Below are 23496 nucleotides of genomic sequence, written 5' to 3' on the forward strand. Positions count from 1 at the left end.
ACATGCACTTGTTTTCCTTCCCCCAGTGAAACAGGAATCATAGTCTTTATGGATTGGAATCTGATTTCTCCTTTCTCTGTATGTCTTAAAAAAAAAAACAAAAAACAAAACAAAAACAAACAAACAAAAAAACATGAGGCACCTGGGCGGCTTAGTTGGTTAAGCATCTGACTCTTGATTTTGGCTCAGGTGATGAGATTGAGCCCCGTGTCTGGCTCTGCACTCAGTGGGGAATTTGCTAGAGATGCACACATGCTCACACACTCTCTCTGGCTCTCCCTCCTCCCGTCCGTCCTCCCTCTTCTCTTGCGTATTTTCTCTCTAAAATAAATAAATCTTTAAAAACAAAACATATCTAGCCCATTTTATCTTGGATGGTTTTCCAGGGCTTTTAATAGACACAAAACTCTCCTATGGTATTGATGTGATTATTCTGAACTCCAGGAGCAAAAACTCGTTTCATATACCATAGGATTTGAGCCCTAATTACTAAGTCAAAATTGAGATGTCTCCTAGATAAGATTTTTTATATGGGGTAAGTCTTCTGAGGATAGAAATAAAAAATCTCTTTGGAACACTCTGGAACATTGCCTGCCCCAACCCCTAAATAACCGTTTATTTTAGCTCTCTCCTTTGGAATGGGAACTGAGTGGGGCATTTGTGAGGAACAGAGCACAAAGCTGCTCCCTCTTTAATGAGGCATAATAATAGGCACTTTTCTCGGGGCCACTTGGTAACAAACACATAAATAGAATAAATAAATGGTCTTTCAAGTTGTTCTTAGCAGAATTTTCGTTTCCGCTGAGAGAGGCTCTTCACCTTGTTCATTATGGACTTAATGATTTCTCCAAAAAGCAATTCCTATAGAGCCATGGGGACAGAGAGCTTTTCCTGCAGGAGGAGGACAGCCAGACCTGGTGGAGTCTAGGCCTGTCTGAGCTTACAGGGGGGTTAACGTCAGGGGTAGATTCAGCTCTGTTTCTTTTTCGTGTAGTGTGGTTACATATCAGTGACATAAATGTATCACTGTAAGCATTTTTCAGTATGCAATTCGGTAGCTTTAGGTACATTCACAATGCCATGTAACCCTCACCCCTGTCCACTTCCAGAACTTTTTCACATCCCAAACCAAATTAAAAGTATATTCATTAAATAATAACTATTCCCCTCTCCCCATTCTGCTCTCTGCTCTCCAAATTTGATGACTCTGCCTCATGACAGCGAAATCCTATGTATTTGTCCTTTTGTCTGACCTGTTTCACTTAATATGGTATTTTTAGGATAGATGCATCTGTGTTGTAGCATGTGTTACAGTTTTCTTCCTTTTAAGGCTGAATAATACTCCATTGTGTGTGTGGTCCACATTTTGCTTTTCCATTCATCTATTGATGGACACTAGGATTTTGCTACCTCTTGGCTGTGGTGAATAGTGCTTCCAGGAACATTCATGCACACCTATCTGTTCAAGTCACTGCTTTCATTTTTTGGAACGTACTCCTGGAAGTGAAATTGCAGGGTCAGGTGGTAATTCTAGTTCCAGTTTTTGAGGGACCACCAATTTTACTTTCCCACCAGCAGTGCATCAGGATTACAGTTTCTCTACGTGTTTGGCAATGCTTCTTATTCCCTTAATTTTTTTTTTTCATGGTGCCCATCCTGATGTCATCTCCCGGTGATGAAATCTCACTGTGGTTTTGATTTGGATTTTTCTAATGATTATTGATGTCCTGCATCTTTTCATGTGCTTATTGGCCATTTGTGTATTTGCTTTGGAGAAATGTCTGTTCAGGTCCTTTGCCCATTGTTAACCTGGTTACTTGTGCTGTTGTTGGAGAACTTCTTTATATATTCTAGACATAAACCCCTTATCAGATCTATGATTTGCAGGCTATGTTTTTTTTTTTTTTTTTAATGCAGATTTGATCATATTGCTCAGCATGGGCAATGCCCTTGACCATCCCTGGGATGCTTTAACCTGGCCACTCACTTTTTGAGCTTGTTTCCTCCTGTGGGCACGGAGATGATTGTACCTTCCCATAGACCTAGAAGTCTCAGTGGTACAGACACTGCCTTTTACTACTGTCTCTGAGACACAAGACCCTGTACCTTCTGCCCCTGTCTGCCAGAGTCCACATCAGGTGTCATCCCAGAGGCCCTGTATGTAGTCTCTTTCTGTCTCATAAGATCAACATCGACTGCTTTGTGTGCTTCCTCCTCAACCCCCAGACCAAAGGGCCACCTCCCCTCCCCGACACCCCACCCAGACCCAAGGACACACCTGTAAGTGGGTATTAAATAGAAGTAGTGTGATCACATTGGCCTCACACCCTATTAAGGGATGTTGACTCCCACCCCCTTTTCTCTGTTGCCCAAGGTGCCTGTTCATTGCTGGTGAAGCTGGTGCTTCATGAATTTGCTTAGGTGAACGTGGTTAAGGTTATGAGTTCAGTTTGGGAGAGAAAGCCTCTGAGAAAGCTGTCTTTCCTTAATCATGGTGCTGTCTTTTTTTTTTTTTTTTGCTTTGAAGAAAAGGCGAAAAAGGCCCAGCTCTCCAGCTGCAGACACATACTCTTCTCATTAAGTGCGGGCCTTTGTTCCTGGAGGGCAGGCATTCGTTGTTGCCTTTGCCCCTCTGGGTGCTGGATGGGGTTCCGGTGTGAGTTCAGGATGCTGTGTGCCAGTGCTGCGTCCTCTCCGCATCACTGCAAGTCGTTTCGGCTTGGAAGTATATTTATTTGGACCATGCAAACGTTTGATCTTGTTGGGTAGTTTAAGATTTCACTTGTCAGGTCAGTGTTCATCTGTTTTGACCTTGAGGACTTTTCTCATGGCGGATACTTTGGCAGTTCTAGAAAGAACTCTTTCCATCTCCAGCTCAGCCCCCACCTCCTGTCCTTCTCTCCCCATCCATTCCTTCCAGTCTCGTCCTCCCAGTGCTCCCTCCCTCCCAGCTCTTCCTCTCCCCTTCCCCCTCTTCCCCTTCTTCTCCCCTTGCCTTACTCACCCTCACCCTTTGAGGTCTTCTTGACAGAACACTAAATATTTTTTAAAAATATCTTCCTCTTGGGGCACCTGGGTGGCTCGGCTTAGGGTGTAATCCCGGGGTCCTGGGATCAAGTCCCGTGTCAGGCTACCCACAGGGAGCCTGCTTCTCCCTCTGCCTGTGTCTCTGCTTCTCTCTCTGTGTCTCTCATGAATAAATAAATAAAATCTTTAAAAAAAAAAGAAAAATTCCTCTCTCAGGTGATTCTCTGGAACTAATCACCTAGTCAGAAGTCTCTAAAGCTGTGTGTGTGTGTGCATGTGTGCATGGGTGTGCACGTGTGGATTCCTTCAGATGTTTAACATACAGGGTGCGCTACAGCATAAACGCAGGCAGACCAGAGTTTGTGCCTCCCCCAGCCCCACATCCTCCAGTGCGAGAACCGCGGTGGTCCCAGGACCCTGATATAGGACAAGGCACTGGTCCCTCCACACCCTAGTTCCCAGCTCTGAAGTGGGCTTGGTGACTGCGCTCACACGGTGCATCCAAGGGTCTGGGCAACCAGTCTGGGCTGAGCCCCCAGGCCCTGCAGCTATGATCTTTCATAAAAAATTTGCCGCTTGCTTATTTCACTTAATTATTCAAGCCAGTGTGAGGCTCTTCAAGCTGAGCTGTTCAGTGAAGGAAGGAGGGAGAGGGGGAAGATGGGAAGCCACGGCAATGCCCTCTGCCCTGAACGTTGCACGAATTGGTTAGGGTTGCAGAGACCCTCTTGTAAGGCCTGCTTGTGCTATGGGGCCCTCAGCATGGCCTGACTTGCACAGGACACTCCGGACACCCCTGCAGGCCCCGTGAAGAAGAAAGCAGAACCTGGATGTTTCAGACCTCTCAAACACAGACTTTTCTCTTGTCTTGCAGCTGATGCCTTTTTCAAAGCCGCTATTAGCCTCATTCCAGAAGTTCCAAAGATGATTAATATTGATGGAAAGATGCGACCGTCGGAATCATTCCTTCTGGAATTCCTCTGCAATTTCTTTTCTACTTTATTAATAGTTCCGGTACGTTTCACCAGAAGAGCGAAAAGAAGGTGATGTCCTTCTTTGATCTGCTTTATATTCATTCTTAGCCCTAAAAGTGCAGGGATGTTCTATCTGTATCTGCATGTTGGTTTTCTAGTCAGATGTTTGAATTACTCAATGTATTTTTTTTTAACTTTTATTTATTAAGTAATCTCTTCCCTCAATGCAGGGCTTGAACTCAAGAGCTTGAGATCAAGAGTCTCATGCTCTATTGACCAAGCCAGCCAGATGCTACTAAATTAGGGTATTTTCCATTCATCTTAGGTCTGGGGTATATTAGTGGAGGTTCTCTATACAGTCAAGGGGGTGCCATTTAGTCGTTAAGGGCTCAGGTCTTGGGACCAAGATGTCTGGGGTGGAATCTCTGCTCCCCCTCCTTCCAGCTCTGCAGGCTCAGACAATTATATCACACGACTGGCTGCAGTTTTCTCATCTATAAAATGGGAGTAATAATGGTGTCTATATCTCTGGGTTGTTGTGAGATTGAAGTGAGTGAATATACATACGTGGTTAGAACAGTTGGCATGTACTCAGCCCTGTAAAAGGTGACGGTGATGTTCTTTTGATTGCAAGTACTAGAAGCCAAAACTAGGTAGCTGAGGTCAAAGAGGACATTGTTGGAAGGATGCTGGGGTTTCTCGTGGAACATGCTGATGAGCCGTGAGGCTTGGGCCAAATTAAGGCCTCTCTCCAGACCCAGCACCAGGACCGCACCCAGGAGAGTTCTTAACTCAGAGTCTGCTTACTACCTGAGGGTCTGGCAGGGCAACCATGGATTTAGATGAGGGGGGAAAAAAAAACCAAAACCATTAATTTTTACAAATCTCAGTCAAACTTAGCCTGTCGCTCCACTGTTACAGACAATGAGCCACAGTAGTAGTCACATAGCTGGGACTTTATCACCAAAGAAGTCAGTCATATGATGTTCATATTCACATTTCAGGTGTAACATGTTCACCAAGTGGGCATTTTGATTAATCATGTTCACCAAGAAGTAATAGAACACAATATAACACATACATTGAACAAGTATTTTGACAGGTTTATTTTATTATTTTTTAAAGGTTTTATTTATTTGACAGAGAGGAGTGAGCATAAGCAGGGGGATGGGCAGAGGGAGAGGGAGAAGCAGACTACTTGCTGAGCAGGGAACCCAATGTGGGGCTTGATCTCAGGACCCTGAGATCATGTCCCGAGTGGAAGGCAGACAACTAACCCACCCAGGCTCTCAACAAGTTTAGCTTAATTGGTTTCCTTTGTAGTCTTCTGTATTTTATTTTCTGCATTACAAATTGTATTCTGAGGAGCCCCTAACCTTCACCAGGCTGTGACAAGGGCCAGGCACAAAACAAGATTGGCTTCTGGGAGAGCCAGATGTCCAGAGGAATCAGTGATCCTTGCTAAAATACAGATTCTTGGGTCTCCCTTTGAGGTTCACCTTAATAGGTTGGGATCAGCCCCCAAATCAGCATTTTTAAAACTTTTTAAAAAAGTTTTTATTTATTTATTCATGAGAAACATGGAAAGAGAGAGAGGCAGAGACACAGGCAGAAGGAGAAGCGAACACCATGCCAGGAGCCCGATGTGGGATTCGATCCCAGGACTCCAGGATCACGCCCTGAACCGAAGGCGGACACTTAACTGCTGAGCCACCCAGGCGTCCCTGAATCAGCATTTTTGAAAGCTTCCTGAGCAGTTCAGGTGTGGACAGTCCTAGCACTACACTTTGAGAAACATCCCTTTGGACTCACACAAGGAAGTAACTGCTCTCACGAGTACAGGGTTCCTTTCTGGGGTGATGGAAAGGTTCTAAATTGATTGTGGTGATGGTTGCACAGCTCTGCATACACTAACCATCACTGAAGTGTGCATTTGAATGGGTGAATTGTCAGGCATGTGTATCATCTCTCAGAGGAGCTGAGGAGACAAAAAGTGACTCAGTTTTCAAGTGTCCCAGTTGAGATTCCAAGTCCTCCAGGGAGAGGATGGTGTGGTCAGGAGGCAGAGCTCAATCCCTGACTTCAGATCACCTTCTTAGTCCTTTGGATAATCAGTTTCTCTCTTTTTTGGATAGTCTCATTGTCAAGTGAGGTGACCAGAAGGAATCCGAGATTCTGAAGAGGCAGCCGATGGGTGTCATTGTTCCTTGGTTAATTGGGATGCATTTTCCTTCTGCACATGGGGTTTTCTTCATGTTAAAAATCTTTGGAGCCTTTACAGAAGTCTTGTGCTTGGAATCAGAAATTCTAGTGCTGTCTGACCCAGGGACTCAGCAGCCTTGTGGCTTTGGGAAAATTTCCTAACTCTTCAAGGCCTCAATTGTCACCTTTCTACAATGACATCAGAGTGCCTACCTGGCAGGGCCGCTATAAGGCTGAATGAAGCAATTGACCTGAAAGTTCTCTGGGACCCAGAAGCTCTGTCCCTGAGGTTCTGCACTGATGACCACTGAGTGGAATCCAGCCCGTAGACAGGCTTTTTGGCCACATAACAGTGGAAAACATTTGGAATGAATTACCCACATTTAAAAATTGGTAGATCACAGAAAAACCCAGATTTTTTAGTTCTTCTTGAAAAATCAGATCCTGCCATGTGGGGCCCACATTCTCCAAGCTGGCCAATTGGCCACAGCTTGGGAGCAGCTGGCCCATTTTGTGGAGGAGCAGGATGTTGGCGGGGCGGGGGTTGGCATGTACAGTTTCTGCAATTCCCATGGGCACCCCAGACCTATAAACCCACTTTGCTTGCCTACCTGGCCCCTTAGGCATTCATAGGAATGTCTCCCTGGCCTCAGCAGATTTTCTTATTCCTGCTATTGCTGGGCATGCTCTTGCTGGAATTAGTAAAGAGAATGACATGAAGAATAGGCCCCCTGTGATGCTTACCCAGTGCCCTGTGCTGAAGACCTTCTTCAGCACTGTCTCTCCTCCCCCAAGCCCTGCAAGGTAGGAGTCACTGTGCCTTTTCCACTTAAGTCAACCCACAGCTAGTGAGCAGCAGAGCCGGGATCTAAATCCAGGTCCTCGCTGTTCCAGAACCTGTCCTGTGAGCCTCAGACACTTACAGTGCACTTTGTCTACTCAAGGTTGAGCCTTAGCAGCACTCCGTCCCCCCTGTGGGATATAGCTAACTACTGGCAGGCTCTGAGGTGCCAGGAGATGTTTAGCTTGAACCACCAAGGCAGAGTGCTGAGGAGGCTCACAGGCCATAGGATGGGCCGCACATGAGGCACTTCTGTTGTGAGTAGAGTGAGCATGAAGACAACTCCCATATCCTACTTTTACCTGCTTCAGATCCTATCTTTCACTGTCACCACTTACATTGTTCCATTTTTTAAAATTCAATTTTATCATTGTAAAGACATTTAAAACGCAGATTTACCCTCCTAATACATTTTTAAGTATATGATGTGGTATTGCTGAGTACAGGGACAGTATCATACGGCAGATCTCTAGCACTCCTTCGTCTTGCTTAATTGAAACGTGAAGCCCATTGATGAGTAACTCCACATTTCCTCCTCCCCCAGCCCCTGGCAGTCACATCCCACTGTTAAGCTCGTTGAACATAACTCTTTCAGATGGCCTTAACATAAGCAGAATCGTGCTGTATTTGTGTCTCTGTGATTGGCTTATTCAACTTAATGGCCTCCAAGGTTCCTCCATGTTGTCGTATTTGACAACATAAATGACAACACTTCCTTTTTTTAAGGCTGAATATTAATCTGTTATGTATCGCATTTCCTTTATCCATGCATCATTGGGAATTTAGGATATCTCCACATCTTGGCTACTATGAATAGGGCCGCAAGGAGCATGAGAATACTAATACCTCTTTGAAATCCTGATTTCAGTTCTTTGGATAAGTACCCAGAGGTGGGATTGCTGGTTCCTAGGGTAGCTCTATTTTTAATTTTTCGAAGAACCCCCATTCTGTTTTCCAGAGCAGCTGTACCATTTTGCATCCCCACCAGCCGTGTTCAAGGCTTTTAAAAGGCTAGGATTCATGGGATCCCTGGGTGGCGCAGCGGTTTGGCGCCTGCCTTTGACCCAGGGCGCGATCCTGGAGACCCGGGATCGAATCCCACATCGGGCTCCCGGTGCATGGAGCCTGCTTCTCCCTCTGCCTGTGTCTCTGCCTCTCTCTCTCTCTCTGTAACTATCATAAATAAATAAAAATTAAAAAAAAAAAAAGGCTAGGATTCATTTTATTTGGCGAGAAAAAAAAATTGAAGTCATTTTAGACTACATAAACTACCTGGCCCACTTAATTCATACTTATAAATGCAGAACTAAACCTTTCCCCAGGCCAGCCCTCTCTTAGGCAAACAGTGCCAGTTTGGTAGCATTTTGAAGCCTTCTGCTGTGGTGCTGGCCTCGGTTAGCCTCTTGGTGGGCTGCAGACGGACTTCTCTATATAATTGAACTAATGCATTTCTCTTAACATTTAGTAGGATGGACACATAGCCTTGATTGAACAGGTTCAGTGTTACCACTTTAGAGGCCTGCTTTTGCTTCAGTTGAAATTTATAGGCAATGGAAATGTTATTACCATCAGTTTTCTGGCACTCACCACCTAGGACACAGCAGGTGTCCAGAAATGTCTTTTTCTACTTCTTACCCTTGTGAAGAGGTCCAGCTGTAAGCATGACATGGGGCCCAAGTGCCGAGTGAGCTGTAAATACTTGTGGATCTGGGAATTCAGGAGTGAACCGGAGAAGTGTGTCCTCTACTCACGAAGACACTAAGCATAAGCAAATAAATACCCACTTAACTACAGTTGTATAAAGTCCCACAAAGAACTACAGGGACTTCTGAGAGCCCTTTTTTTTTTTTTTTAAGATTTATTTATTTATTTATGATAGAGAGAGAGAGAGGCAGAGACACAGGCAGAGGGAGAAGCAGGCTCCATGCCGGGAGCCCGATGTGGGACTTGATCCCGGGACTCTAGGATCGCGCCCTGGGCCAAAGGCAGGCACCAAACCGCTGAGCCACCCAGGGATCCCCCGAGAGCCCAATTTTGAAGGGAAGTGGGTCAGGGAAGTTCCCTGAGATCCACAGGAAGGAAGACTGGTAATTAAGGGCAGTGCGTGGAGTCTGGGGGTGGTGGGGAGGACGACAGGGCATTCTGGGTCAAGGGCGCAGCATAGGTAAAGGTGTTCAGGTGGGAAGGCACACTGTGCCTTGGAGGGACCAGAAGAGAGCCTGGGTAACTTGTGCCTGGGGTGCTGAGGGACACAAGGCTCTTGAGCCCGTGAGACAGGCAGGAGTTGGCTCCTGACAGCTTCGCATCCCTGTGCTAATCATGACCTCCCATTGGTCCACCCCCCCCCCCCGTGTCCCTCTTTCCCGTCCCTCTTCTCAGCACCATGCCTCACCCCACCCCATGTCCTGACTCCTTTTCTAAAGGACTTTTATTATTTATCATCAGCACGTACATACCCCTTATGGTGAGCCAGCCAGCAGGTCACAAATATCCAAATGAGTGCATTACTACCCTCATTTCACAGATGCTGACCCTGGCACAGAGAGGTGAGGTGACCTACCCAGGGTCACCAGCTAGTAAGAGGCCAAGACAGAATTCAGAGCCAGGGTGTCTGTGCTCAGTGTCATCTTGGCGCTTCTGGAAAGTTAGTCATTTCTAGAGTATTCCTTTTGCCAAGGAATGACATTTAATAGAGGGATTCCTGCAGACCAGAACCAGGGACCCAAAGGGATGTTGCGAACAGTGGAAGCCGGGTCCCCTGCGTGTCCAGCTGTGACGGGTGGAACCCCCAGATGCCCCTTGAGAGCTGCCTCATAAGCACGGCTTTGCTCTGTCAGGGAGGCAGCCTTGGCAGGGATGCCGGGGGTGGGGGGTGGCGAGGTGGGGGGGAACTTCCCCTATTTTGCATTGCCAACTGAATCTAGGACCTTTCTTCTTCTTCATTGTCGTCTTCATCGTCTTCGTCTTTGTCGTCGTCTTCGTCGTCTTGTCATCGTCATCCTCTTCGTCGTCTTCTTCATCTTCATCTTCTTCTTCGTCCTCTTCTTCGTCGTCCTCCTCTTCTTCCTCCTCCTCCTCCTCTTCCTCTTCCTTCATTTATTTATTGGGGCACCTGGGTGGCTCAGTTGGTTCAACATCTGCCTTCACTTCAGGTCATGATCTGAGAGTCCTGGGATTGAGCTCTGTGTCAGGCTCCCTGCTCAGCCGGGTGTCTGCTTCTCCCTCTCCCTCTGCAGCTCCCCCAAGCTGTGCATGTGTCCTCTCTCTTAAATAAAAAATGTCTTTGAAAAAAAAAGATTTATTTTAGAGAAAGAGAGGGTGGGGAAGGAGTAGAGGGAGAGAGAGAATCCTGAAGCAGACTCCTTGCTGGAGCAGGACACAGGGCTCCATCGAAGGACCCTGAGATCATGGCCTGAGCCAAGATCAAGAGTTGGACGCTTAAGTGACTCAGACACCCAGGTGCCCCTTTTTTTCTTTCTTCTTCTTTCTCTCTCTCTTTCTTTCTCTCTCTCTCTCTTTCTTTCTTTTCTTTTCTTTCTTTCTTTCTTTCTTTCTTTCTTTCTTTCTTTCTTTCTTTCTTTCTTTCTTTCTTTCTTTCTTTCTTTCTTTCTTCTCCTCCTCCTCCTCCTCCTGTTCCTCCTCCTTTTTTTTTTTTTTTTTTTTTTTTTTTCTGTGTTTGCCTTGCTTCAGTTGCTGGCACTAAAGCATCAAAGTACAATTTTAAAAATGTTACAACCACTGAAGCGTGGCTATCATATGGAAAAATTTTTCCCGGTAAAGAATGTTGGAAATAATCTCTTCAATTCTGAGCAAAAACTCATGGAAATGGCTTACTACAAACCTTCTTGTCTCCATTACCCCTTCTCCCACCTCTGTGAAGGTGTGCTGAATAGGCTCCCATTACAGTTATGACAATGCCGTTGAAATTGTTACTGGACCATTCAGAATGTTGTTTCTTTCCAAAGCAGATCCTTAAATAAAAAATATTTTTGTACATCCACATAGCAGAACAAAATAGCCCAGTTAGAAACAGCTGGTAGCAAAGAAAGGCAGGAGTAAGTTGCCAGCTGAGAGCGGCCGTGTAAATGGAAGGCAGACCACAGCATGGACAATGTGGATGACTCTAGTCTGGGGCATTCAGATTTTAGAGCATCATGTGTCCTCTTTCTTGCAGATACCCAAGCAGAAATTCCTGTAGATGTTAACAGTTCTGCAGAACCTCTCACACCCCTCCGCCCTCCTTCTTACCACTGCAAGTGTTACTGCTGTATATACACACATTGGATTAGTGGTGGTGATTTCCTACCCATCTTGGTTATAGTATTTCTCATACTCCATGCCGGTATTTAAAAGATTTGGCTCACATGTCTGGCTTCCCCCCGTTAGCCAGCTCCATAAAGTCAGAGAGAGGCAGTATCAGTATAGTCTTAACAGGAATCTGTGCTCTGGAGCCAGCCTGCCAGAGCTCAGGCCCCGCTCCCTCCATGTACCAGCAGTTTGCCACCGGGCCCGTTAACCTCTCTGCAGCTCATCTGCTATCTGTGAAATTGGGGGGTGGTCAAAATGGTATCTTTCTGGAATATAGGGAAGCTACCATAAAAGCTAGCTATTATTTGTCTTTGTAGCCACCATAGCGCCTGGTACGTAGGTGTTCAGACCGTAATCCATTCAACATTATTTACTGAGCGCTTGCCGGGGGCCCAGCACTGTCCTAGAACCTGGGACAGGCCACCGTTCACATTGTGTTCCCCTGGGCAGTTCTGGCTGTGAACTGGCAATTACAACAGACGAAGTACCTGTCCTCCTGGAGGTTGTGGGCTAGGATGAAAGAGAGATCAGTGTAAACCAAGAAAGAGATATGCCGAGTAGTTCATTGAAGGAGTAAAGTCACTTCAGAACTGCTCTGAGAAAACAAGGCTGATTTGTGAGAGAGCCTGGGGGAGGGGGTGTAGAAGGCTCTGGATGGATGATCAGGGAACGTCTTGATGAGGAGCTAGCATGTAAGATGGGATCTAGAGGCTGTCGAGGAGCCCGTCTGGCCAGGTCTTGCAGATGAAGATTCCAGTCCAAGGGAACAGCAGGGCCGGGAGGCCAGAGCTCCTCAACACATGAGCTCCTGACTGTAGTATCCTCTGCCCTTCCATCAAAATCTGTGTGGGAGACAGGCCCCTGGGGACTGCGTCACCTGGGCTGGCTTCCTTCTGGTCTCCAACTGGGTCAGCCACCAGCAGGGACCACCAGATGGGAAGGCGGGAGAACAAGTTTAAGCTGTTTACTGCCGTTCCCCCACCCCCCCTCACTGGGCCATGGTTTGGCAATGGCTTTGTTCTTCCCAAGGCTCCAGCTCCTGCTAGGTGGCCTTCTCTAACTGCAGGTCTTGCACTTGCCAATAATGCCCCTTCCCACCGTGGGCTTTCAGCCCGAGGGTGGTAGCGGATTCCTGCTGTAGCAAGACTCTGGGTGCCTCACCTTTCCTCTCTAGTTCCCTTCACACTGCCCACATCTTTATAAATAATCCTTCCTGGAACCATCCTCATTTAACCATTTTGAGTGTGCCCACTGTGTCCTGGCAGGACTCTGAGGGTTCCACCTGGTCCTGGGAACCATAAAGGTATGGTCAGCAAGGCGATGAGGCACTCACTCCTGGTGGTAGAAGTCTGTGGAGTGTGTTCAGGAGAGCCGCAGAATTGCAGGTAGCCTGCCAGCTGTGAACTAAGCAGCCAGCTCTGTGGCATCCAACACGCTTCTTCGGTTCATGTCAGCATCTGAGAAACACCATCCTAAACCCTGAATGTCTCTTGGGTTTTTCCTCTCCCAAGAGAACATCCTCAATTTAGCTGTTAATGTCACTGAACGCCCTAAAGAGCAATGCTATATTTAAAGTTGGTGCCTTTGGTGGTGACAGTGATCATGGGGGGTGGGGGTGCTCACCCAAAGTAGGAGGCTTCCGCTGTTCCATCTGCTACAAGACCCGCAATCTTGCTTTTGTAGTTGGAGGAGCAGGACTTTTTACTGCTACAAACACAGGAGAACGAGACTGTAATTTTGGAAACAGGCCATTAAGCTGACAGGTGACTTTGCCTCTTCATCCTTTGGACCCAAGGAGGCTCTCAAAGCTTGTTTCCCCCGACTACAGCATGTTGATCGGTGGGGTTCACAACATTGTCTGATTTCTCTGTGTTATTTAACCAGGCTCATGAGTGGGCTTGCCCCTGCACAGTAGCTGGCACTTTAATTCCTCTCCAGCTGCAAATGGGAGGGATCTGAGCTTCTATCTTGGTGATTTTGTTTCCCCCCGCCCCCCTTCCTGCTTTATCTCTAAGATTATTTATCCTTTTTTGCCTTTCCACCAGGATCATCCTGAGCATGGAGTCTTGTTTCTTGTTCGTGAGCTTCTCAACGTGATCCAGGACTACACCTGGGAGGACAATGGTGATGATAAAATCCGCATCTACACCTGTGTCCTGCACCTCCTATCTGCCATGAGCCAGGAGACCTATCTCTACCACATAGACAAAGGTAGCGGGGTCCCCTCCTACCATCACTATACCGAGTTTGAATTTCATATAAGTCCAGTGAAATTTTTTCATTGTCTTTCACATAATCCTCTAGTTTTCTTTCCCACCAGGAACATCTCTAATCCAGGGCCTTGTTAAATGTGCCCAAATAAGAATTACCTGAGCAGATTCCTAAGTGCCATCCTACCCCTTCTCAATCAGGATCCCCAAGAAGAGACCTGAGAATTTTGTCTATGACATAATCATCTTGACAATCAGACACGTTTAGAGAAGCACTCTTTAGGATCTGGGCTCTCTGGTGTGCTACAGAATAACCTAGAAAGGTGGTTAAATACATCCATGCCAAGCTTCATCCCGGGCTTGCCCCCTAATCACAATGTCAGGTGGGACTCTACCCAAGGGGGTAGAGCCTTCTTCAGGTGAGGCTGAGACTCCATGAACTACTAGTTCAGATGCTCAGGAGGAAGGAGGCGGCCTTGCTCCCCGATATGCTACCAGCCATTGTGGGCTTGCTGCTAGGAATTTGAAAGCAGACTTCTGCTATCCTGCACATAACACAGGACAGTCCCAGTTCCAGACTTCTGCCCGCTGAGCCCGAGCATCCACCTGCTTGTCAGACCCTCAGTTCTAATTATTGGTTTCCCCAAAAATGGCCCTATTGTTAAAAGTGCTTTGGCGAGTAATTACATACTTTAGGGTTTAAGCAACTGTCTCTACACTTGGAAATTTCAGGAAGCTGAAATTTCATCAAAATACGCAGTGCTAAGGGAGGACCTCCTGCTATGGTTCCTAGAGCCTTCCTCTAGCTGGGATTTGGAGGCTAATAGTTAAGATGTACCAGGGAGGCTGGTTGATGTCCATGACGACAGCTTCCATGACTCAAGCTCCACCTGCATGCCAGGTACGGCATTAGGCTCCGCGATCTTCCTCCTGTACCCCTTATGGCATTGTAGAGTAGAAGACAGGCATGTGCATCCCCAGGTTACATTCGAGCAAGGAAAGACTCAGAGACACTGTATTTGACTCAAGGTCCTGTGGCCAGTTTGCGGTGGAAGTAGAATTTGCACCCAGAACTGTGGGGCATGTGTCATGCTGCCCTCTTGATGACAAAATAACATTTTAAAGTATAACATATTATATACATACCATCAGCTGTAAAGCTCAGTGACTCCTCATACCTTGAACACACCCACGGAGCTCCCACCCAGATCACGCCCACTTCCAATTAGCACCACCTCTTTCCTGACGTCCAGCATCACGCATTAGTTTGTACATTTTTTTACTTTCATGATAAATGAAATCACTCAGCATGCATTCTTTGGTGTCTAGCTTCTTCTACTCAGTGTTTTCCACGTGAGCTTCATCTGTGTTGTGCATAGCTGAAGTCCGTCCTTTTGCAGTGCTGTATAGTATTCCATTGTGACCATACCAGATTCCTTCATTCCCTTATGGACAAACATTTTCATGTTTCCAGTGGTCTGGTTCTGGCTGTATAATACAGAGGAGTGTGGCCGTGAACATTCTAGTGCATGTTCCTGGTGTACATTTCTGTTGGCTCTCTGCCTGCAGCTGGAGTTTGTGGCTCGTGGGATTTGCTTCTGTTCAGCTCTGGTAGATACTGTCTCAGTTTTCCAGAATGGTTGGGCCAGTTGACACCCCCCACCAGGCATGAAGGAGGGTTCTCTTTATTCTTTCCCTGTGGTCAGTCTTTTTCACTTCGGCTGTTCTGAGGACTGTAATTTGCATTTCTTTGGTAGCTAATGTGATTGAGTACTTTTTCCTGTATTTGTTGGCATTTTTATTTCCTCTTTTTTGCCAAGTGCTCATTGAGGGCAATTAATAGTAGAGAGACCTGTGAGGACCAGGCACTGACATGGAAGTACGTCTGCAAACCTCAGGCCCTGCTAGCGGGGCAAGCCCCCTCCTGTGTCCTGCCCTCTCCTCCCTCTTCTTCCCCAGCAGATTCATTTAACCCTCTAAGCTATACAGTCAGGGCAGATGGGGAGCCAGGGTGTTAGCAACAGGAGCCGTGACTGTTTGATAGGCCGGAGTCTAGATTTCTAGCTTTTAGAGAAGAAAACGGAAGGATGAGTAGGGTTTTTTTTCCCTTTCTTGGCCCAGCTGTGTTTACTCTGGGTGCACAATTGTGACCTGACAATTGTCTTAGCAGGAGGGAGCCCCAGGGGGCCGAAGGAGGCTTTATTTTCCCATCTCTTTCTTGTTTTAGGCAGCCTTTTAGTGTTGACACAGGTTAGAACTTCTGAAAAACTAGGGTCACAGTTTCTTTGCATTTATAGAGGATGCCTTTTCTACTTTCTCGATTATTAAGATGGCCTTGTGAAATCGCCTAGAGCAAGAACGCCAGTGCTTTCATGGAGCACGCAAGAAAGGGGGCACATCTGATGTGGAAGGGAGAGCTTCCTGTGTGCTGAATGTTCACCTCATATGAGGATGGCTTAGATGTAGGGGGAAGACCACAACCCAGGATCCCCCACCCAGGATCCCCCCCGTGAAGCCAGTGTAGCCTGTTGGCTCCTCCACACCACCTGCCAGGCCCTTAGAGGATTGAGGGTCGTGATCCCAGGGGCAGACAGATGCAGGGATTGTGGGCTATTCTTAGTGGCCACTTGCCAGGGATGTTATTTATCTCCCTGGTGAGAGCTACGGCTGGACTCAGGGCCTCTGCACACACTGGTCTGACCCAACTTCCTTCCAGGCTCAAGTTTATATTTTCCTCCCTCCATCACCACCAAGTGTTAGCCTGGAGGACTCATACTACCCCCCACCCCTCCAGTCCCTTTTTCCACGTTATCTAGTGAATTCAACCTGTCGAGCGCAGCCTGATCTGGCTCTTTCCTGAGTTCCATCCCAAGCCTAGATTTTAGGATCCCATGACCCCTTGTACCACCTTCTTCCCACATCCTGTGAGCTCTGTGAGGCAGAGACCAAATCAGCCTTGCCCCCCATAGGTCCCCAGCTCCTAGCGTGGAACCTGGTGCGGAGCGGGCCCTCAGCCAGGAGGCGCGGGGTGTGCGTGCGTGCATGTGCTCACCGGCAAATGAGCAGCCTGCTCCGAACCCAGCCCTGGCCCCTCGGGGGAGGAAGCCTGGGGTGTGTTGGCCAGGGGCGGTCTTAGAGCTTCTCTCTTCCAGGGCTGAGCTAATCAGCTAGAGAGTAGATTCCAACCTGGAGCAAGCCGGAGAATTTCTGCCAGGAACTATTCTGGTCCTCGGCAGTGGACGTGAGACATTCCTTCGCCAGCTGCAGTTTTGCCACCCTGCAAACTCAGGTGGTGCTGAACGGCCGCATTACATTCCTTTACCAGAATCCCAGTGTTTTACATTCTTGAAGAGAATGGCTGTCATTCTCAGTTGACACACCATCCCATAAACGGGCCGTTCAGAACTGGATTAGAGATCACCTCTGGACGGAGAAGCTGGGGGGCAAGGAGACTGCTGGGGAGCCGCCGTTCTTATTCTTAGGCAACGTGTCTGCAATCTTTTTACAAATGGTTCAGCCAGAAAACCCGGTCACGTGTGTATGTGTTTGTATGTGTGTGTTGCGGGGTCTGCAGGTGAGAGCTTGCACAGAAGTAGCAAAATGGTGTCTCTGGGGGAGACAGGCAAGCTATTCAATGGCCTGCTCTCCCTGCTTCTCTTGCTAGTTCTCAAAATAAAAAGAATAGGAGTTGTTATTCTTCAGATAGCAACTAGAAATGTTCATAAAGTATCTCTAAAATAGTATTTTATCAATTAATTAGTGTGTGCTTATACCTGTCAAAGGCTTTTTTTTTATTTTATTTTTTTTTAAATCTTATTTATTCATGAGAGACACAGGCAGAGGGAGAAGCAGGCTCCCTGCAGGGAGCCCGATGCAGGACTTGATCCCAGGACCTCGGGGTCATGACCTGAGCCAAAGCCAGATACTCAAACACCGAGCCACTCAGGTGCCCTCTCTGAAAGATTTAAGACAGGGCAGCCCCGATGGCCCAGCAGTTTGGCGCCACCTTCAGCCTGAGGTGTGATCCTGGAGTCCTGGGATCAAGTCCCACATCGGGCACCCTGCATGGAGCCTGCTTCTCCCTCTGCCTCTCTCTCTCTCTGTCATGATTAAATAAATAAAATCTTAAAAAAAAAAAAAAGAAAAAAAAGATTTAAGACAGATGACAGGAAATAATGAAATAAAATTTTTTGAAATTAAAATTGGTTCTTAAGCAGCTATAAATTAGGAAATATACACATACCCGTGTGACACACACACACACACACACACACACACGACACACACGGGGCTCTACTATGGACACTTTTGTCACTTTTTAAAAATTGCCACTTAAAATTTTACTTAAAAATTTGTCACTTTTTATTTTTTTATTTTTTATAAATTTATTTTTTATTGGTGTTCAATTTGCCAACATATAGAATAACACCCAGTGCTCATCCCATCAAGTGCCCCCTCAGTGCCTGTCACCCAGTCCCCCCTCCCCTTCCACCACCCCTTGTTCATTTCCCAGAGTTAGAGGAGTCTCTCATGTTCTGTCTCCCTTTCTGATATTTCCCACTCATTTTTTCTCCTTTCCCCTTTATTCCCTTTCACTATTTTTTATATTCCCCAAATGAATGAGACCATAAAATGTTTGTCCTTCTCCGATTAATTTGTCACTTTTTAAAACTTAATAGTATCTTGTAATTATTTTACTAATAATATAGTGTAATACTAGTATAGTGTAGTCTATGGTAGTTAATAACTGTAGATCATACATTTTTATTGTCCTCCTAGTATTTAATACTGTAACAGAGCATTTATTTTTCTTATTTTTTTTTTAAGGCTTATTTATTTTAGGGAGAGAGAGAGTGTCTGAGGGGAGGGGCAAAGGGAGAGGGGGAGAAAGCCTCAGGCAGACTCCCTGCTGAGCGCAGAGCCCAATACAAGGCTCGATCTCACTACCTGGAGATCACGACCTGAGCCAAAACCGAGTGAGATGCTTAACCGACTGAGCCATCCAGCCACCCCCATTGGATTATTTTCTTAAATACCTTGGAGTAGTTTCCCCAAGTCAAAGATATGGACTTTTTGTACTGAGGCTTTTTTTTTTTTTTTAAGTTTTAAATAATTGGTAACACTCACAGTGATAAAATTTACCGTTTTAATTATTTTATTTTATTTTTTTCGTTTTAATTATTTTTAAGTGCATAATTCATCTTCCTCAAGTATATTCAATGTTGGGCAGCTATCACCAGTACCCATTTCCAAAATTTTTTCATCATCCCAACAACTCTGTACCCAATAAACAGTGACTTCCTATTCCCTCTCCTTCCCCCTACCTAGCCCACACGACCTCCAGTCTGCTTCCTTCTACAAAGGTGCCTGTTCTAGTGCCCTGTACAAGAGGAATCATGCAGCATTTTTCCTTTTGTGCCTGGTGTATTTCACTTATAAAGTGTTCACTATTCATGTTTTAACATGTATCAGAATTACATTCCTTTTTCTTTTTTTTTTTTAAGATTTATTTATTTAGTTAGTTAGTTATGATAGAGAGGGAGAGAGAGAGAGAGAGAGGCAGAGACACAGGAGGAGGGAGAAGCAGGTTCCATGCTGGGAGCCCGACATGGGACTCGATTCCGGGACTCCAGGATCGCACCCTGGGCCAAAGGCAGGCGCCAAACCGCTGAGCCACCCAGGGATCCCCATACATTCCTTTTACTGATTGTATAATGGGCTCCATTTTGCTCACTGCTCTGGTTTGTTCTCTCAGTTGACTCCAATGACAGCCTCTACGGGGGAGACTCCAAGTTCCTGGCTGAAAACAACAAGCTGTGTGAGACAGTGATGGCTCAGATCCTGGAGCATCTGAAAACCTTGGCCAAGGATGAGGTAGGTGCCCTGTGTCTGCCCCTCCCCCTCCCCCCGCTGCTGCTCTTTCTCAACACACGAGTTTCCGGGGTGGTTGGACATTGGTCCATTCTGGAAAGGAAGCTTGTTCATGTGGGTAATGTGTTTATGTGCAGAGTGATTACTGAGCGCTCCATCCAGGGCTTTTGCTCCTTCTATTTGGCCACTCTCTGAAATGTCCTGTGTGTTTCAGTCGTTTGCCTCTCCCACCAGAATGTAAGCTCCCTGGGGGGTTGGCATCTTGCAAAGTGAGTCTTGGAGACCTCCCTGTCTCTGGGGTTCGTTTTTTTTTTTTTTTAATTTATGATAGTCACACAGGGAGAGAGAGAGAGGCAGAGACACAGGCAGAGGGAGAAGCAGGCTCCATGCACCGGGAGCCCGATGTGGGATTCGATCCCGGGTCTCCAGGATCGCGCCCTGAGCCAAAGGCAGGCGCCAAACCGCTGCGCCACCCAGGGATGTCTCTGGGGTTCATGCGTCACTCATCACAGCATCCCCACACCCTGAACAGAGCCTAGCATACAGCAGGTGCTTGATCAATACCTGCGGGATAAATTGCCTGTGCTTTGCACACCTTAGTGTTCATGCCCACAACCAGCCTGAGATGCAAGTGCTGTGTTGATTCTCACTGGACAGAAAAGGAAACTGAGGCTCAGAGAGGTTTCTCCACCGCCCTGGGTTTCCTTTGGTGATAGAACAGGATCCCCACCTTGATTCTCCAGCCCGAACTTTGAACCACCGCATTGGTCTGTTCAACCAAAGCTTTTCCGCTTCCCTTGTAAGAAGTGGCATGTGGTAACTGTCCCACCAGGGTGCAGGTTGTTTCTCCAGCCTTTGTTATATGTGAGTGTAGCACTGAGGACTCTGCGTTTATCATTTCACTTAATTCTCACAACAGACTCGTGAGGCGGGAACAGCTGTGCCTTTATGTAGTACGGATAGGGAGACAATTCTCGGGTGGTAGCTGTGAAATGTGGTCAAGGCCATCTTCTAAAACCTATGTTCTTAGGCACAAATTACATGGAGATGTCAGATGTATCTTTTATGTTTTCAGAGCAGTTTTTCCATATTCTCCAAATAGTTAGATGATTAATCTTAATGTCCATTTAGTGCAGTTTACATACCTACTTGGTTCTCTTCCCCAGTTATGCCAACTACTGCTTCCCTTTTTTTGTAGCTTCAGCCCAAACAGGTGGGTGACAGATGGACCCCAAAGGCCCTGCCTCAGGGTTGGTCAAGGTGGTTAGTTGTTCAGACCTAGGCTTATCTCTAGTGGTGTGTTCAGGCTGATTGCTGTTGTGTAGTCGGGGCCTCTGGAAAGGGGATGGAGGTTGGCTGTGCCTTAAGGAGTCAAAGCTGGCGCCTGACCTTTCTCTGCATTCTTTCCGTGGGTCAGCTGGTGCCTGAATTTGTTTCTGCCTCTACGTGCTCCCCTGGGTCTTGCTCTTCATTCCCACCTGGCAAGAGACAACCTTATGGCTCATTCCTGATTTCGTCCTGGCAGGCTCCATTCTTTCCTACTTCAATCCTCTTTCCCAAACCTGGGGCAGATTTTGGATTGTTTCCCAGTATCTTTCCAGCCTTCCCCTTCCAGCCCAAGGCCTCCATCTCTTCCCTTCCCTGGATTTGCTCCTATATCCCCACCCCATCAAACCCTTTGAAGACCCAATAAGATCAAACTGGATTTTAAGTTTAATTCATGCTCACTTCCGGGGCTATATGAAATACCACCATTGTGTTTATTACCCCCTTCCCCACGAGAAATGCACAAGAGTATCGTATAGCTGTGGGTGTACACCTGTACGATGTACGTAAGTGTTCTGGGTCCCATTATCCCCAGGGTATTCCAAGCAGGTGCTGGAGAGAGTGGTATTTTTTTCTGGACTCCATCCTCCAGTGGCCCCTGCCAAGTTCAGGGCCAGCCTTAGGGTTAGCAGTAGGTCCCACATGCATCACAGCACCCTCTAGGGAGGGAGCATGTGTTGGTGTGTCTCACCAATCTGGGGACCCTTCTGGATGCAGGGCTGCAGAACTCTGGGTGGCTGGCTGTCAGGGTTCAGGGCAGAATTAGAACCCCAATTTCTTTAGGGAAACTGGTTTATCAAACCAGTAAGTATCAGAAGAGGCAATTCTCCCCCAAGTGAAAGGCCTTTTTCAAACACATGCAGACTCAGGACTGAACGCCCAGCTTTTGTCTCTGCCTACTGGTGGTTTTCAGGGGAGAGCTCTTTCTACCCTACAGGAGAAATGAGTCCTTTACCTTCAGTGCGCTCTTGCTATGTAATCAGGTCCCTTTCTGCTCCTCTGCCGTGAAACATTCTTTTTAGGTGCCTTTTCCTGATTTTTTTTTTAAAGATTTTATTTATTCATGAGAGACAGAGAGAGAGAGGCAGGCAGAGACACAGGCAGAGGAAGAAGCAGACTCCCCACTGAGTGTGGGGAGCTTGATGCAGGGCTTGATCCTAGGACCTTGGGATCATGACCTGAGCCGAAGGCAGATGGTTAACTGAATGAGCCACCCACGGCGCCCCAGCCTTTTCCTGATCTTTAAAACCATGGGTTCTGGCTCTATTTCTAGCCCAGGGACCTCGTAGAGCAGTACTGTGTGTTCACCAGGTTATACCCAAGAAAAATTTGCTACATGGCTTGAACATACATTTCTTTACCCTGATGCAACAGTCTGGGTTTAATCAGAGGTGGCTGCTTACAGCATAAATGACCATAGCCTAGAACAACCCTCAAGCTCTCGATAAAAATAAAGCCAAGAAGTATTCTAGTAGTTGTTACCCTCCACCCTGCCACCATGCAAACTTTGTTACCTGGGGCCAACTACCACCCCCTGACGTCTGATCGGGTCAAGAGCCTAATGCTAGGCCACCGTGCCTTCTTTATTTACCTCATGTCACATAGGCATTTTATCACATCATCATTATAAGAAGAGTACAGTAGTTTTATTTTTTTAAATTGTGTTTATTTACTCTTGAGACACACAGAAAGAGGCAGAGACATAGGCAGAGGGAGAAGCAGGGTCCCTGTGGGGACTCTGATCTGGGACACAATCCCAGGACCCCAGGATCACGACCTGAGCCAAAGGCAGATGCTCATCCACTGAGCCACTCAGGTGCCCCAGTACAGTAGTCTTTTAAGAGACCACATTAACAGAACTTTTATTATGGTATACAATTCTATTTTGTTAATTTCTTACTGTGCCTAACTTATAAACTATCAGAGGTATGTTATATATAGGAAAAAACAGTACATAAAAGGTTCAGTTCTGTCTATAGTTTCAGGCATTTTCTGGGAGTCTTGGAACATATTTTTGCAGCTATGGGGGGACACTGCTGTAATTGTATTTAATGTATCTTTCTCTTGGGGGAGGGGGCATTGATTCCAATAAGGACTCTGAACTAGGATTCTGAAAAAATAGCAAAGTTGGAATTCTTCCAAAGAACATTTCAGCTCACATAAATACCAGGAACATTTGGTGAAAATGTCCTTCCATATACACACACTTATTAGAAAAATAAGGGTGGACCGAGCTAAAATAGAACATACCATCCTTCATTTTAACAATGCAACGTGAAAGTCAGCATAGGCAGGCACGTCATGGCGGGGGTCCTGCAGACAGAATCATTGGGTCTGGTACCTGGGAAGAAGGGATCAGATTGCTCTACTAGGTGGAGAGCAAAGCTTCAGGCTGTTGAAAAACCCCAGTGTGGATGCCAGTCCTGAGTGGATCATCTCTTGGTGCTGCTAGCAGCCCTGCTTACAAAACTTTCCTCTAAATCTACATGAAGGCGATAGCCAGTTTACTCATGAGCTTTAGGAAGTTGTTTGTTTGGGTGTGGTGAGGCTGGGAATCATGCCAGACCCATGGAGCTTCCTGGAAATGAGAGTTCTCATAGGAAAAGAATGAAAAGAAGTTCTTTTCTATTTAAAACCTCTGGGGAAGAGGAGGGGCTTAAGGCCCTGATTTGGTTCTTATAATGTGTTTGTGGGTTTTTTGGGTCTTCGCATGTTGGCTGGCATGACTTCTCACCCC

General features: G+C 46.6%; 1 protein-coding gene across 6 annotated transcripts in view; it reads left to right on the top strand.

Annotated features, from left to right (window-relative positions):
- VPS35L (VPS35 endosomal protein sorting factor like) overlaps nucleotides 1–23496 on the top strand; it is a 115707-nt gene that overhangs the window by 88835 nt on the left and 3376 nt on the right. For all 6 annotated transcript variants that reach the window (XM_077906790.1, XM_077906791.1, XM_077906792.1 and 3 more), the window contains 3 exons: nucleotides 3902–4041; nucleotides 13398–13563; nucleotides 19318–19436. In XM_077906790.1, coding sequence (XP_077762916.1) covers nucleotides 3902–4041; nucleotides 13398–13563; nucleotides 19318–19436 — 425 coding nt within the window. The remainder of the gene's footprint in view (nucleotides 1–3901; nucleotides 4042–13397; nucleotides 13564–19317; nucleotides 19437–23496) is intronic.

This window comes from Canis aureus, chromosome 8 (genome assembly GCF_053574225.1).
Source record: "Canis aureus isolate CA01 chromosome 8, VMU_Caureus_v.1.0, whole genome shotgun sequence".
Taxonomy (NCBI): Eukaryota; Metazoa; Chordata; class Mammalia; order Carnivora; family Canidae; genus Canis; species Canis aureus.